Below are 15,965 nucleotides of genomic sequence, written 5' to 3'. Positions count from 1 at the left end.
GAGTGTGTGTTTCCCTGTGAAGGACTGTGAATGCCCCTGCCTTGCACCCAGTGATTCTAGGTTGGCTCTGGACCCACCGCGACCCTGAACTGGATAAGGGTTACAGATAATGAATGAATATATATGTATATATATTTTTTTTTTTTTTTCTCGAATAAACAGCCTGTTTAACTCTTGACCAACACTGAAGATCAAGCGTGTGAGGGTTTAGTCCATGATCTTGTATCTCAAACTGAGCATTCGTGTTATGTTTGGTCATCATTCAGTGTGCCTCTCTTTCCAGACTCTCACTTGAAAGCTTTCTTCAACTGTTCCTTCAACACGAACCCTGTGCTTCCCCCTGCTGGCACAAATAGGACACAGTTTATTCTTTTATAGCATAATATTGTTGCTGTCCAAAGAAAAACATGTATCTCCAAAACAGTAACTTTATAGAAGAAGGAAGAACCTTAATTCACAGAATCTGACGGATAGCTATTGTGTTCAAATGAGTAGTAAACTAAATATAAACAAAAATGGAGGTACATGATTTTCTGGAATGCAGAGGACAAATCAATCCTGAATAAATATATGTAAATGAATGTGTACATTTATAAACAAGTGCAGCGTCTTTCAGGCTGATGTTCTGATAATGTAAACACCAATACGTTTATATATTTGCCTTAATATTTTTAAGTTTATAAACTCAGATGTCAGGAGTATGTATATACATTCATTTTAGTGTCTGCTACTTTAAATAATGCTGCCCTGTGAAGGACTGGCGCCCCCTCCAGGGTGTATTCCCACTTTGCGCTCAATGATTCCGGGAATGCTCCGGACCCACCGCGACCCTGAACTGGATAAGGGTCACAGACAATGAATGAATGAATGTATTTAATCAAAATAATGAATGTTGTCTAAACGTATTCGGTAAGTGGTCATTCCTGGACGTCCATGATCTGTGACTAATATGAAAATGCAGAGGAGTTTCAGTTGACTTTAAATTTGAATCCAAATAGAGGAAAATACCTGGCTCTAGTGGCTCTCATGGCTTCAATCACAAAGACAGCTCCACTGGCTAATGTTTTAACAGAAATGCTGTCTAAACTGGCCTCTATATTTAAATCTTTTTTTTAAATCTATTTTTGCTGTGCATTAACCCCTCATTACGATGATGAATTAATATTTGAGACAGAAACAGAAACCACAGGCCATTGTCTACATTGTCCCTAAGTGAGTGAATATATTTCACACAGCCTTGGCATTTACGACTAGAAACTTCAGTGTCTGAAACGGGCAGATTCAGACAGCAAGGGTTTCTTGTGTCATAAACCTAAGGAACCAACCCTGTACATTTACTGGGCGGGGCTTTTAAGCTGCAGGCGGGTGGCAGGGGGGCGGGTGAATGAGGGTACCCAATGAATGAGGGAAGAATGGAGAGCTGCAGCTAAACCATTTTTAATGAATTGATGAAATTACTTCCCTGTAAATACTTTATAAATATGTCGTTTTCATGAACATGGGTTAGTTTTAGTGTTTTAAACTAAGGCCGGAGTGAGATTTATCGGGATTCACAGTAGAAAACCCTTGTATTTACAGTTTTCCGTGGACCATAACCCTTTATATAGCATTCCAGCGTATCCCCGAGTTGTGAAGATGCTCTGCTATTGGTCCGTTCCGTCTTAATTACCCTGCGCAGTGGGCGGTGTCAGTGATAAGCCCCGCCCTTTAGATGGTCGTTGGTGCTCTGGGTGCTACAGTTCCCTCAGAGTGTGGGGGTCTCTCTGCGGTGTTTTACACGACCCCTCGACCACTGCGCTTCAGACCGAGCGTCATAGTGACTCGTGAATTCATTTAGAGCTGCTCAGGGTCCCTCGTTTTGAAAGCAGCAGTCGTTCGGGCGAGTCTCCGGCTCAGGATGGGTTCCTCCGAGCGGGACAGCTTGGATGCGGAGAGCCAGAGGAGCTACGAGGAGTTGTTCCAGAAACTGGACACAAACAGGGACGGGAAGGTGGATGTGGCGGAGCTGAGAGCAGGCCTCATCGCTATGGGCATCTCTCTGAGGACAGGAGCGGCACAGGTGACTGTACACACACACACACACCTCCACCCGGCCGCTCCACACACCTCAGAGAATAATTAACAGTGGGGGAAATAGAACAACAAAACGAACACTGAAATAACAAGGGCTTTCTGTTTGTGTCGTTAATTTAGTCCTAAAACGAACCGCGTGCCCTGTTTCTCTGCTAGGGCTGTATCCCAAGTGCCTCCGCACTCCCTGTGTAGTGCACTATATTGTTTGTATTGTATCAGCTTCTAGACCCAAATACTAAAACCTATCAAATATAGAGCCCTCCACTTACTGCTGAAGAGGCTGTGTGTGTATCATATTGACTCCTGTGTAGGGGCAGGGGTCGGTCGGCTAATTCGTATCCTACAGAGTGCACACTATGTAGGTAGTAGGGAGTACATTGAGACTCAGCCTCGTTTTATTCAATGTTAGAAGATGCGGGTTAATTCTCCTCGGTCACGTGACCAAATGACGTAGCGCGCGTTACTGTTCAACACCGACCGTTATTTCTGATAAATTGTAAACCTGAAAATATTGTTATCTTTAATTTATTTGTAATAATTCCTAGCTTTGTGGTCAGTATTCATCCCACACACCCCTAGGAGATCTTTATTAATTTATTGAATAAAACGGAAGTTGGTTAAATGTAGATGTCAAACATGAAAGTACAAAACCTCAAAAGTCTCCAAAAATATTTTTACACAGTGTCTTAGTGAAATCAAAAAGGACCTCAGCTCACATTTCATCGTCTGTCAAACTAAACCAAAGTCTAAATAATCAAATGTTGTGTCTGTAAATGATGAGATGTGAATACTGTCAGACATTGCTGGGCTTTGTGTAGAATCAGCTATTGTTTTATTGTTTTTGTGTAACAGACAATAGTCACGACCGGGGACAAAAACAGTGACGGGGTCCTTGACTTCAGCGAGTTTACCAGATACCTGAAAGAACACGAGAAGAAACTGTGGCTCACTTTTAAGAGCTTGGACAGGAATGATGATGGTAGTATGCTTCGCGCTGTTTGTTTCCCTTTCAGTTTTCCATAGCTTCAGTGAACCAAAGAAACAGGAGGGGAGGAGATTCTTAACCTTAAAGTGTGTCTAAATTCATTCATTCATTCATTCATTATCTGTAACCCTTATCCAGTTCAGGGTCGCGGTGGGTCCAGAGCCTACCTGGAATCATTGGGCGCAAGGCGGGAATACACCCTGGAGGGGGCGCCAGTCCTTCACAGGGCAACACACTCACACATTCACTCACACTCACACCTACGGACACTTTTGAGTCGCCAATCCACCTACCAACGTGTGTTTTTGGACTGTGGGAGGAAACCCACGCAGACACAGAGAGAACACACCACACTCCTCACAGAAAATCACCTGGAGGAAACCCATGCAGACACAGAGAGAACACGGGAATCGAACCTACAACCTCCAGGTCCCTGGACCTGTGTGACTGCGGCACTACCTGCTGCACCACCGTGCCGCCCTGTGTCTAAATTTTTTCTAATTAATTTAGCATCATTTCTATAGAACGTCTCAGGGCTAATAGTGTAAAAATAAACAAAAGAAGGTGTAATCACTTTCAGAATTTGGTTTGAAACAGCACTTTTCTTTGTACATTCCAGCCCAATGTTTTTGTGAAGGCTCTGGACGCTTCAAACCTGATTAATAAATTAAAATCTCCATTTTCAGTTCAGTAAGGCAAAGTAACTCAGGTTAACTTTATTCTGCGCATCCACACACTCCTAAACAGTGTTTTCTTGTTGATTTGATTGCATTAGACCCTGTGTCTTTTAATTAAGCATGTAACGAAGTGTTTGGGGCTGCTGTGTCTCTCCTGTCTGATGTCAGGTCGTCTGGATTCCTACGAGATCAAACAGTCCCTGGCTGAACTGGGAATGGACATATCTCAAGAAGCTGCACTGAAAATCCTACAGAGGTTGGTGGTCTGGACACTGCTGTGTAACTAGAGGGAAAATATATCTAGGATATGACCCCCCCCTCTCCCTCTCCACTTAGTATTTTCACTAAGTTTAACCATTTATGCACAAGTTTAATTAATTATCTACCAACAGATTGTCCTTTAGACATTAAAGGTCATGTGGTGCACCTTCGCATATGAAATGACTACATTCACATTCTCAGTTCTCAGCACATTCTTTACTTTGACAGTTTTAGTGAGGAGCCTGACACTTTCACGATTTAGCAAACATCAGGTCACGGGTGCCCTTTCTATTTGTGTGTTACAAATAATTATTAATGACCGTTATGGTGTTTAAAACCTAATAAATAACCAGTATATTATTCATTCATTCATTGTCTGTAACCCTTATCCAGTTCAGGGTCGCGGTGGGTCCAGAGCCTACCTGGAATCATTGGGCGCAAGGTGGGAATACACCCTGGAGGGGGTGCCAGTCCTTCACAGGGCAACACAGACACTCACACCTACGGACAGTTTTCAGTTGCCAATCCACCTACCAACGTGTGTTTTTGGACTGTGGGAGGAAACCGGAGCACCCGGAGGAAACCCACACGGACACAGAGAGAACACACCACACTCCTCACAGACAGTCACCCGGAGGAAACCCACACGGACACAGAGAGAACACACCACACTCCTCACAGACAGTCACCCGGAGGAAACCCACGCGGACACAGGGAGAACACACCACACTCCTCACAGACAGTCACCCGGAGGAAACCCACGCAGACACAGGGAGAACACACCACACTCCTCACAGACAGTCACCCGGAGGAAACCCACGCAGACACAGAGAGAACACACCACACATCTCACAGACAGTCACCCGGAGGAAACCCACGCAGACACAGAGAGAACACACCACACTCCTCACAGACAGTCACCCGGAGCGGGAATTGAACCCACAACCTCCAGGCCCCTGGAGCTGTGCGACTGCGACACCTACCTGCTGCACCACCGTGCTGCCCCCAGTATATTATCTTCTTTTAAAGTGGTACAGTCTTTAGACTTAATACACAGTAAGGACTATTATTATTATTATTATTGTAGGGAATTATATCATATTCAATAATCTATGGCTATTTAATTGCCACTTGTGATTTTATTATAATTGTGTTTACACATCGTCACCCTGTAACGCAAAGCTTAGATGTATGTCCCCTATCTTCACACCTAACCTCGTCCTAACAGATGTCTGAAAAGAAACAGTAGTTACAGTAGTACTGTGAACAAAAGTTTCATTTTTACCTGAGAGTACTTAGTAATATCTGCATAAGTAGATTATTAATTACATCATGATTATACTTAGGTGTTGACATGATGTCTACAAATTAACAATGCATTTAATAAAGGAAATATAACTCAATGTATTAATATATAACTATAAAGATATTAAAGACATCATCTGGTAACGCCTTACAATAAGTGTACATTAATTAAAGGTACTTAATTAGTAATAAGACAGTAAAAACATTACTAAACGATTAAGTAAAGCCACAATAAATCAGTGTGTAATGATAGTAATAAGAACAAACCTTATTTTAGGGCTTTGTAAAATTCTAAACAAATGCTAGTTAATGTTTCTTGTCGTTACGTGATGAATGTGACATTACCATTTATTAAGTCATTACTGTCTTATATAGCGTGGATTATGTGCCCGTACTGTAAAGTGTTAACCGTAATCTAAATGAAGTTCAAACCTTACCGGTTTTATTCCAGATCAGTGTCGTCAAGAGCTAGGTCTGTGTTCGTTTCTCTAATCCATGTGAGATGAGTCTGAATCTATGAACATCTCCCTGTCTGTAGTGTAAAACATGTTTATTTACACGATCGCTGCGTTCTTCAGCATTGACAGTGATGGCACCATGACTGTGGACTGGAATGAGTGGAGAGAGCACTTCCTTTTTAACCCTGCCACAGACCTTGAGGAAATTATTCGATATTGGAGACACTCCTCGGTCAGTTACTCTGTCTATACATGTGCTTTTTCTGTGTTTGTGTTGTTGTGATATTTATATTAAAATGTGTTGTTGGGAGTGTATGAATACGTAACTCGTTTTAGTTATGTGTGATCAATCAGTTTGCTTCTATTTACCATCATTTGTGAAAGTAAAACGTGTTTATTAATGGTGATACATTTTCAGTTGCAATTTCTGTGTAATAACGATGTAATTTGAAATTATACTGGAGTATTTAAACATTTAGAAAGTAATATTGTATCTCCACACATTTTCCTATTATTAACATTATAGTTTATGGCTCTCCAAGTTAGCAGCTGGACATTGGTGACAATCTGGCTGTTCCTGATGAGTTAACCAAAGAGGAGAAAATCTCCGGGGGCTGGTGGAAACAGCTGGTTGCTGGGGCGACAGCAGGGGCGGTCTCCCGGACAGGCACGGCCCCTCTGGACAGAATTAAAGTATTTATGCAGGTACACACACTTGAATATACAAAGTCAAGTGACCTCCTGTGGAGATTACATTCAGGTTTATGGTGCAGAAGGTCAAAGGTGAACTGATTCAGGGTTTGACATTGTAAAGGACAATGGCTGAACTCCCAGAAATGATGTAAGGGTATGTGTACTTTAAAGCAACACTATGTAGTATTTCATTCATTCATTCATTATCTGTAACCACTCATCCAGTTCAGGGTCGCGGTGTGTCCGGAGCTTAGCACAGTTAAATCACTGGGCACAAGGCAGGAACACACCCTGGAGAGGGCACCAGTCCTTCAAAGGGCGACACACACTCGCACTTTCACTCACACCTACAAACACTTTTGAGTCACCAAACCACCTACCAACGTGTGTTTTTGGAGTGTGGGAGGAGACCGGAGCACCTGGAGGAAACCCACACAGATACAGAGAGGACACACCACACTCCTCACAGACAGTCACCCGGAGGAAACCCACGCAGACACAGGGAGAACACACCACACTCCTCACAGACAGTCACCCGGAGGAAACCCACGCAGACACAGGGAGAACACACCACACTCCTCACAGACAGTCACCCGGAGGAAACCCACGCAGACACAGGGAGAACACACCACACTCCTCACAGACAGTCACCCGGAGGAAACCCACGCAGACACAGGGAGAACACACCACACTCCTCACGGACAGTCACCCGGAGGAAACCCACGCAGACACAGAGAGAACACACCACACTCCTCACAGACAGTCACCCGGAGGAAACCCATGCAGACACAGAGAGAACACACCACACTCCTCACAGACAGTCACCCGGAGCGGGACTCGAACCCACAACATCCAGGTCCCTGGAGCTGTGACAGAGACACTACCTGCTGCTCCACCGTGCTGCCTATGTAGTATTTTATACCTTACAATTCCAGCTACAACACCTGTCATTGCTACTGTGTTCTCAGAACTGCAAAAAATGCACTGTGTAAATTTGGAGGATAGGAAACCACCCCTCCCATGATTTCAGAATGCTGTAAAAGTGAATCACACCCTGCAACTGTAGGGGGAGCCCAGGAGCAAAATACCAAATTTTACCTAGTGTTGCTTTAATATTTGCGTTTTTACCTTAAAATTTTTCCCCAGTGTATTTCTCAGAATCCTGTTTTAATTTTGTGTGTGTTACAAATCTGCCCTTAATCCTGTTTTACTGCAGGTTCATGCTTCCAAGTCAAACCGAATCAGTCTGTTAGGGGGCTTCAGACAGATGCTTAAAGAAGGAGGAACGACATCTCTGTGGAGGGGGAATGGCCTAAATGTGTTAAAAATGGCTCCTGAGACTGCCATCAAGTTTATGGCTTATGAACAGGTAAGATGTAATGGATTATTCATCCAGTGTTTCCCATCCCTCGCGTGTGATATGGTGTGTAAGAAGATTAAATAGTCATCACAATGTATTTTTTATAATTGCTTTCTCATAAGAGAAATACTACTAATGCTACTAATTACAAAAACGTGAAGTTAAAAACACTGGAGCGTTCCCTTCACTCACTGAGTGTTGAAGGTCGTTCTCACTTTCTCCTCTTGCATTGACCTCAGTGGAATATCTCCCTATGGCTCAGAATATTATCTCCCATTTTCTCAACGAGCCGATAACTTGGATTTAACCATTACCTGACCCAGCACTGATCATGTTCAGGAAGCACTGTCTTCTTTGCTTTTCTCTTCAGTACAAGAAGCTTCTGTCATCAGAGAGAGATAAAATAGAGACAGCACAGAGATTCATGGCTGGGTCTTTGGCTGGAGCCACGGCACAGACCGCCATTTACCCCATGGAGGTGAGAGGAGTGTATGTTTACATTAAAGATGACTATCAATATACAGAACAAAACCCAACACGAGCCAATTAGAATTTAAGGACAATTAGGTATTTGTGTGTGTGTAGAATTTGAAACCATTTGTACTGCTGGGAATTCTGGGATAGTTATATTTTTAAAGGACATTATTGTACACTAATAAACACAGATTCCAAATGATAAATCACCTGTTGTAATTTGAGAAGTCATTGTGCTCTTATAAATATTGTAGTGTCATTTACAGTAAAATCTAGAGTGGTTTACGGTGTGTGTAAATCTTGCTGCTGTAGGTAATGAAGACAAGACTGACTCTGAGAAGTACTGGCCAGTATTCTGGAATGTGGGACTGTGCCGTGTCCATTCTGAAAAAAGAGGGCATCAAAGCTTTTTATAAAGGCTACATCCCCAACATCCTCGGCATCATCCCTTACGCTGGCATTGATCTCGCCGTTTATGAGGTACGTGCAGAAATAGCCTCACACTGGCACCCAGAATGTATAGTCCATTATTTTGGACACGGCGTGTTATTTCATCCTCTGAAACTTTTATCCGTAATCGATTCCAGAACATTTCTGTGCCCTGTAGGTTTACTGTTTGCCGTTTTCTTTTTCAGCTCATCAATACATCAGTGTAGAAAGGTGTCTCAGCAGCGTACAGAGTCTAAACCCCAGAATCAGCACTTTAACAATAAATAAATATAGATGCAACATTTAGTCATGTAAATATTTAGGTGAGCATTCAGGGCGGCACAGTGGATCAGCAGGTAGTGTCTCTGTCACAGCTCCAGGGTCCTGTGTTCTCCCTGGGTCTGCGTGGGTTTCCTCCAGGTGACTGACTGTGAGGAGTGTGATGTGTTCTTCCTGTGTCTGCGTGGGTGTCCTCCGGGTGACTGTCTGTGAGGAGTGTGGTGTGTTCTTTCTGTGTCTGCGTGGGTTTCCTCCGGGTGACTGTGAGGAGTGTGGTGTGCTCTCCCTCTGTCTGCGTGGGTTTCCGCCGAGTGACTGTCTGTGAGGAGTGTGGTGTGTTCTCTCTGTGTCTGCGTGGGTTTCCTCCGGGTGCTCCGGTTTCCTCCCACACTCCAAAAACACACGTTGGTAGGTGGATTAGTGACTCAAAAGTGTCCGTTGGTGTGAGTGTGTGTCGCCCAGTGAAGGACTGGCGCCCCCTCCAGGGTGAGTTCCTGCCTTGCACCCTGTGATTCTGGGTAGACTCCGGACCCACCGCGAATATGAACTGGATAAGGGCTTCAGACAATGAATGAATTTGAGCATTTAACCAAAGTGGAGGCAAAGTTAAGTGTTCTGTGGGAGTGGTTGTATATTTAGATGGCTCCACAATCCCAAAATTGCCATGTAGAAGCATTTAGTCACTCTAAGGGTCTGTCAGTGGGTCCTAAGATTCCTACTCTTTCCTTGTGCAATAAGACGATTTACTTTTCCCTACAAAATCCTGCACTTTCACTATATCCATAAGCATCAGCAATAGAATGGGACACTGTTGTGCCTCCAGACTAGGCACAGGTCATCTTACCTACCTGTGGAATACAGTCAGATCTCAGAGCCATGTCCCAATATCTTGTGTAAAGACTTCTTAGATGTTTATAAGCAGTTAAAGCTGTTAAAAATGTTAAGAAACAGTTATCAGTTAGAATCAGCTTTTTCCTGAGGATAAATCTATCAATCTCTCACTGCTCTCGTTAATTCGTTCTCTCTTTGCCTTACTGACCCTGACGCCTCTCTGTTTTGCTTGCGGCCGTTCCAGAGCCTGAAGAATGCTTGGCTGTCAAACTATGCCCGAGACTCAGCTAACCCTGGCGTGCTGGTGCTTCTGGGCTGTGGGACTGTGTCCAGCACGTGCGGCCAGCTGGCCAGTTACCCTCTGGCCTTGGTGAGAACTCGCATGCAAGCACAAGGTAAGCCCTGTGCCCCTTTAAAAGCCCTGAGGGGCGCTAAGAGACGCACTCGAATGCTTAATGAAGAACAAATCTGCCACCATGCTGTGTGTGTGTGAGAGAGAGAGAGAGAGAGAGAGAGAGAGAGAGAGCTGGCAAGAACGCAGAGACGTGTGGCATTTAACAAGGCATTTAGAGAATTGGCGCTTGGCACTAAAGGATGGGGCACTAACAAATAAGGTCACTAAGTGCCCCAGGGCTGGGTTTTTTCAAACACAGATTAAACCTAGTCTTAGACTGTGTCATTGTGAATGGACATTAATTACCGTAAACCTTTTTGAAGAAAGAACCTTTTGAAGTCTGACGAAATGAATGTCAATTTGCAGTTTATTTTTCTTAGTTTTGTAAAAAATGGTAAATTGTAAAAAATTAAGGGAACGTATTACCTGCAAATTAACACATATTTAGTGCTTTGGTCAAAATACTACAAGGACTAAGCTTTACAGTACCATCCTTCCCCGTCGAAACGGTGCTGTAAAGATCGGTGGGTTTGAGCACTTGCTCTTTAAATGATAATCAGCCAGCGACAACTTTCTCTCTTCTCTATTCCAGTGTTTATTTAGTCGCTATTGTTTCCAGTGTGTACTTCTTTCCTTGTCATATTTTCTCATTTTGAAGCTCAAGTATTAATGTTATTTTTGTTTTTTGCTGTTAGCATCTCTCGGCAACTCGGAGCAGCAGTCCATGACCTCGCTGATTAACAGCATAGTGGCAAAGGAAGGCTTCTTCGGCCTCTACCGGGGCATTCTACCCAACTTCATGAAGGTCATCCCGGCTGTCAGCATTAGCTACGTGGTGTATGAATACACAAGGTCAGCACTGGGTATTTCGAAAGGAGTGCCGTAGGGCTGTGTTCACAGATTCTAGTGGAAGATTTTACCCCACACACATAAGTTTCCCACAAACCATATGCCTCAGTGTTATTCTCAGTGCAGTGCCGTTGTTTGGGGCCAGCACATAGGAGCAACAGGCACTGTCCTGGGGGTGCGGGTTCAACCCCCATCTCGGGTCACTGTCTGTGAGAAATTTAGTGTGTTTTCCCTGTGTCTGCAGGGGTTTCCTGGCACATTGTCCGGGATATGTTCCTGCCTTGTGTCCTGTGATTCCAAGTAGGCTCCAGACCCACCAAGAACAACATAAAATATCAAATCCACCTAAGATTTGAGGCAAGGAATGATTTTGAATTTGAACAATGCTATAAAATGGGGTACAAGCTTTCAGTTCTTTCACACATTTTTTTATTTGGCCAAACACTCTTTATACTTTATACTGCACCCAGTCTGGACAAATCTTGCCTAGAAACTAAAAGGAAGTGAGTGCTCTGCAGCAGCTAAAACTAAGCTCATGGTCAGTGCTAAGTGTAGGTAAAAGGGTTTAAATTGACTGAACTGTAGAGCAGTAGAACTGCATTTTGTTTAATGAAGGAGCTCCGTGCAGTACCTTTGGAAAACTGCTGGAGTAGACTTGAGTTATTTAGAGCTAACCCCTTGTGGCTGAGTTCCACTAGGTTCCACTTGGTCTAGGAAAGGTCTTCCCTGGGGAGAAAAGGCTCTTACAGCAGCAAAGAGAGAAAAAATGTACATTAACATTTTAGTTGTATTGTGAAATGATTAAAAAACATAGCTTTACGAAGTTAACTACTTCAAGTGAAGAGGAAACAACCTGCAATTTCTTGCCAAACTGTTTCTTTAAGGCTCTGTTTTACCTTTTTAAAACTTGAAGTTCTGTGAAGAATGCGAGAAGACTGATCCTACTTCAGCACTCCGGTTCTCAGAGGCCTTGTGAGTGCAGGCTACTGACTGTATTGTTGTTTGGAAGCACTTTGAATTAACACACTCTTATAATGAGCCTGATCTAGACTCAACTACTGAAGTTGGATAGGTTAGGTTCGTACAAAGCATTTGTCTTTAGTTTCAGGAAGTGACTGCTGTATGTTGTGTGAGAGTAACAGCTCTGGACTCTCACAAGTTTACGCACATTTTTTGTCAGACTTTTCTGTTGTGATTGATATTTCGTGTTTGTATTTGTAGCAATAGGAAAACAGGCCACAGCTCTGAACATGTTTAGACTGTGCCTTATGGCCTGCGTAGCATCGTGTCTTCTTTCTGTGCGTCTATGCATGTGAACTCTCGCCTCAGACGTTTCATTCTGGTCAGCTCTTTGTTTATACTACGACAGAGTTGAAAAATATAAATCTACACCTTTTAAAATGTTGCCTCACTATTCCTGCAAACACGGAAAATCTGTATTTTTTTCATTCTCATTCTCTCGTTATCCTCGCACACCAAGTACAAACCTTGGCTGCTCTGTGCCTGGGTTTTGACAGTTTGATGGACTCCTGCGTCAGTGACAGTCTGTTGGAATGAATCTGGATTGAATTTACAGTCCTGGTTTTATGACTGACCTCTCAACATTACCCAGAAGACAAAGAAGGTACACAAAGAGGAATGTAGCCCGTTGAGCTTGTTTTTAAAAGGATATTTGGGTTTAGCTAACTTTAAATAGTAATTTAATAGCAGTGCCACTCAACCAGGAGCCCATCAGTTAATAGCAATCCCTGACAGACAGCCATGAGCCCATCCACAGACTGTAAAACAAAACACTACCCCATGTCAAAATACAAGCACAGAACAGCCATTTTGTACCCTGCATGCAAGAACAACTATCAAAACAAGAAAGGAAAAAAATGATCATGAGTGTGTTATTTGAATAAATAACATTTGATTATTTTATACTTGTGAAATATTAAGGTTTCAGGTTTATATTTTTCACCTTGTGTTTTTCCACAACATAGTTTTAATACTGTTGAGTCGCCATATTATAGAGATCCCAACATTAACCACTACAATCCTTTGAGCGTGGCACTTAAAGGGACTTTCTGTGTATCTCAAACAATAAATGGAAACAAATTCAGAGTTTCAGGACACCGGAGAAATTCAGGACACTGGAGAAACTTGCCGTGTCCCGATTGTTCACTCACTCTGCGATGTAGCGATACCCAAAAAAAGGTAAAAAATAAAAATAAAAAACACCTAAAAAAGACCTGATATGGTATCTGTTGTTATAAGTAAATTTGATCTAATGTTTGAGTTTAAAACATCTATTTTTACTGCACTAATATTTTGAATGTAACACTATTACCCCATTAATCAACATTAAACATGTGCATTTGGACTGTAATTAAAAATAAAATTAAATAAAATAAAGATAGCCCCAATTTCGAGTTACCAAGTTTCACTAAAGTGCACCATTAGCCTTCTCTCTGAGTAAATGTATTATATCGCAGCACAATTTTGAAAAATAAACAAATTCCAAGTGACAGTGATAGTGCAGCTAATTTTGTTAGCATTGAGTGGGTCAGTGGTAGTGATGGTTAGCATGATGTGGTAACCAATAATGTGAAGAATTATTAATTCATGTACATGTTAGCATGCGGTTGAGCTAGTTTTTTTTAACCTCAAGTACAATGTCTCAGCGATATGAAGCCAAGTGAGCATGATTAGCTGTGTCTGTTGTTAGCATGACCCTCCCTCTGCCCTCATCAATGGCTTCAGTTAGCTACACTAGCAGATTTAGAGGTTCAGTGGCATTAAATAGAAGGTACGCATGTGATGTCATAACTGCCAGGGTCGGTTTTCAGTGTGAATGCAGCAATAAATTGCTATTTACAAATTACAAATTCAGAACTCTTTTTACAGATGACATGGCAGTGAAGTATGTTTCCTCCCTCCAGACATAACTGCAAACAAAGTTAAGGAGTGGCAGTGTGGTGCCCCAGTTTTGCTGTTTGTCTTTAAAAAGATGATCCAATTATTTTTTCAGTAATGATGGTGGTTGTATATAGAACCATGAACATTCAACAAAAATGTACATTTGCATCCTGTAAATCCTGTAAAGTTTTAAGTCAAAATATTTTTAAAAATCGTTCTAAATAGCACAAAAAAAGGGCTTTTTTTGCTATTACAAACTTGACACATTAACAGCAGCTGAGTTCCTTTAGGTGCTGCATAGAACAATTATCAAAAAGGTGCTAAATAGAACAATACATTTCATCAACCCGAGGAACACTTCACAGCACAAAGAAGCATGTGAATGGATTTTGAGTGTTCATAATTCTATATAGAGCCACTATCCTGAGTGAAGTACCCTAGTATAGGCTAGTAAATACAGGAAAACCTTTTTGCCCCACATTCATACAGATGAGGCGTGTTCTGATAGAAATGTGATGTTAATGCACACCTTCTATTGATTATATTATACCTCTGAGACAATCAGAAAATACTTGTTAACTTTAGATGTATCACTGTAGCATGAAATCATGAATATATGGTGTTTTTACATGACGTTTCACATTGCTAACAAAGAGATGTTTGCTAAGTCTTTGTTTGCCCGTGTATGCTAATGCTACTAAAAAAGATGTATATATACACACACACATACACACTAAGCATTACTAAAATCAACAGCAGAGTTTGAATGAAAAAGTTGCTGTTATGTAAATATGTGCCTGAAAAGTTCCATATGTAACAGTTGATTTAGCTTCAGGTGCTAGCAGAATGTCAGAGTTGTCATGGTAACAGAGCTCATGACTGTGAACCGAAAAAAGCTGCATTGTACTTTTTTAGTTTCTATATTGTTCTCATTTTTAAAGTAAAACACTGTATATAAATGCTCTTGTGGTGTCTTTTTGTTTTGGAAAACAGCTTTAAAAAAAATGAGGATTCCACGTGCGTATTACGTCCTATTCAGGTAAAAACTACTGGATATTTAAGACCTACTATTCATTTTACATTTTGGAGTTCTTCACTCCTAAAATGGTGTCCTTGTTTCTACACACACAGTGCACCATGCAGGTACACTTTGTAGGCCTACAATTAGAGAATGTATTCAATCTGATGCTCTGCATACTTTGTTCACCTTGGTCTTCAATGATCAAGACCCCCAAAGGCAGGTGTTATCTGGGTGTTGGATCATTCTCAGTACTTCAGTGACTATGTGGTGATGTGTTAGTGTGTGTTGAGCTGATACAAGTGGATCAGTCACAGCAGAACAACTTTATAAACAATGCTTACATTTTGTCCACTATTAGACACACATACCTTGTTGTTCCATCTTGTAGACAGTAGCTCATTCCTTAACTGCAGTTTGTGTTAGACATCCTTCATCGGTGACAACAGGGCGCTGCCCACAGGACACTGTTTAACGTATATTTGTTGTTGTTGGATAATCCTCGTTCCAGCAGCGATACTAAGAGGTTTAAAAACTCCAACATGGTACTGCTGTGTCTGATCCACTAAACCCTCACCAAGGCAAAGAAGGCTTTTCAAGAAAGTCGCTAGCTACTATCCACCAACATATTTCGAAGTCACCAAAGAACTCGATCACTTCATATTTAGACGTACTTAGATGGCGGCGCAGGAACAACAAAAAATGCCAAACTGAGAATTGCAGGCTGTAAATCCCACTTCATTTGACTGTCAGGTTTGGAACACTTCTCCAAAGAAAATGCAAACCACCCACAGCTCTTACAGGAGTTCTCAGCCTCGTAGTTGAAGCAATGGCTGGATGTGATACATACGGACAATTATCAACCGCACACACTGAACATTTTTATTTGCTGTTAACCGTCTTCCAAATACATTGAGCATCACAGAGAGCTAATGACTTTTATTGTCTTTAATTGTAATTATATTCGTTAGCAGGCTA

At 42.0% G+C, this 15,965-nt stretch overlaps 1 protein-coding gene across 2 annotated transcripts; it reads left to right on the top strand.

Moving 5' to 3' along the window:
• Positions 1–1,729: 1,729 nt before the first annotated feature.
• On the top strand, positions 1,730–14,853 carry LOC136675891 (mitochondrial adenyl nucleotide antiporter SLC25A24-like). Of its 2 annotated transcripts, none has more exons than XM_066652691.1 (11): positions 1,730–2,059; positions 2,926–3,052; positions 3,904–3,991; positions 5,880–5,991; positions 6,306–6,464; positions 7,669–7,821; positions 8,183–8,290; positions 8,599–8,766; positions 10,070–10,220; positions 10,915–11,071; positions 13,958–14,853. In XM_066652691.1, the coding sequence occupies exons 1-11, from the start codon at positions 1,898–1,900 to the stop codon at positions 13,959–13,961; spliced, it is 1,389 nt and encodes a 462-aa protein (XP_066508788.1). In that variant the 5' UTR covers positions 1,730–1,897; the 3' UTR covers positions 13,962–14,853. The 2 variants fall into 2 exon arrangements, with proteins under 2 accessions (XP_066508788.1, XP_066508787.1); XM_066652690.1 differs by having other exon boundaries at positions 11,313–14,853.
• Positions 14,854–15,965: the final 1,112 nt, after the last annotated feature.

Source organism: Hoplias malabaricus, chromosome X1, assembly GCF_029633855.1.
Source record: "Hoplias malabaricus isolate fHopMal1 chromosome X1, fHopMal1.hap1, whole genome shotgun sequence".
NCBI classification, from domain to species: Eukaryota; Metazoa; Chordata; class Actinopteri; order Characiformes; family Erythrinidae; genus Hoplias; species Hoplias malabaricus.
This window is presented reverse-complemented; position numbering and strand designations above follow the sequence as displayed.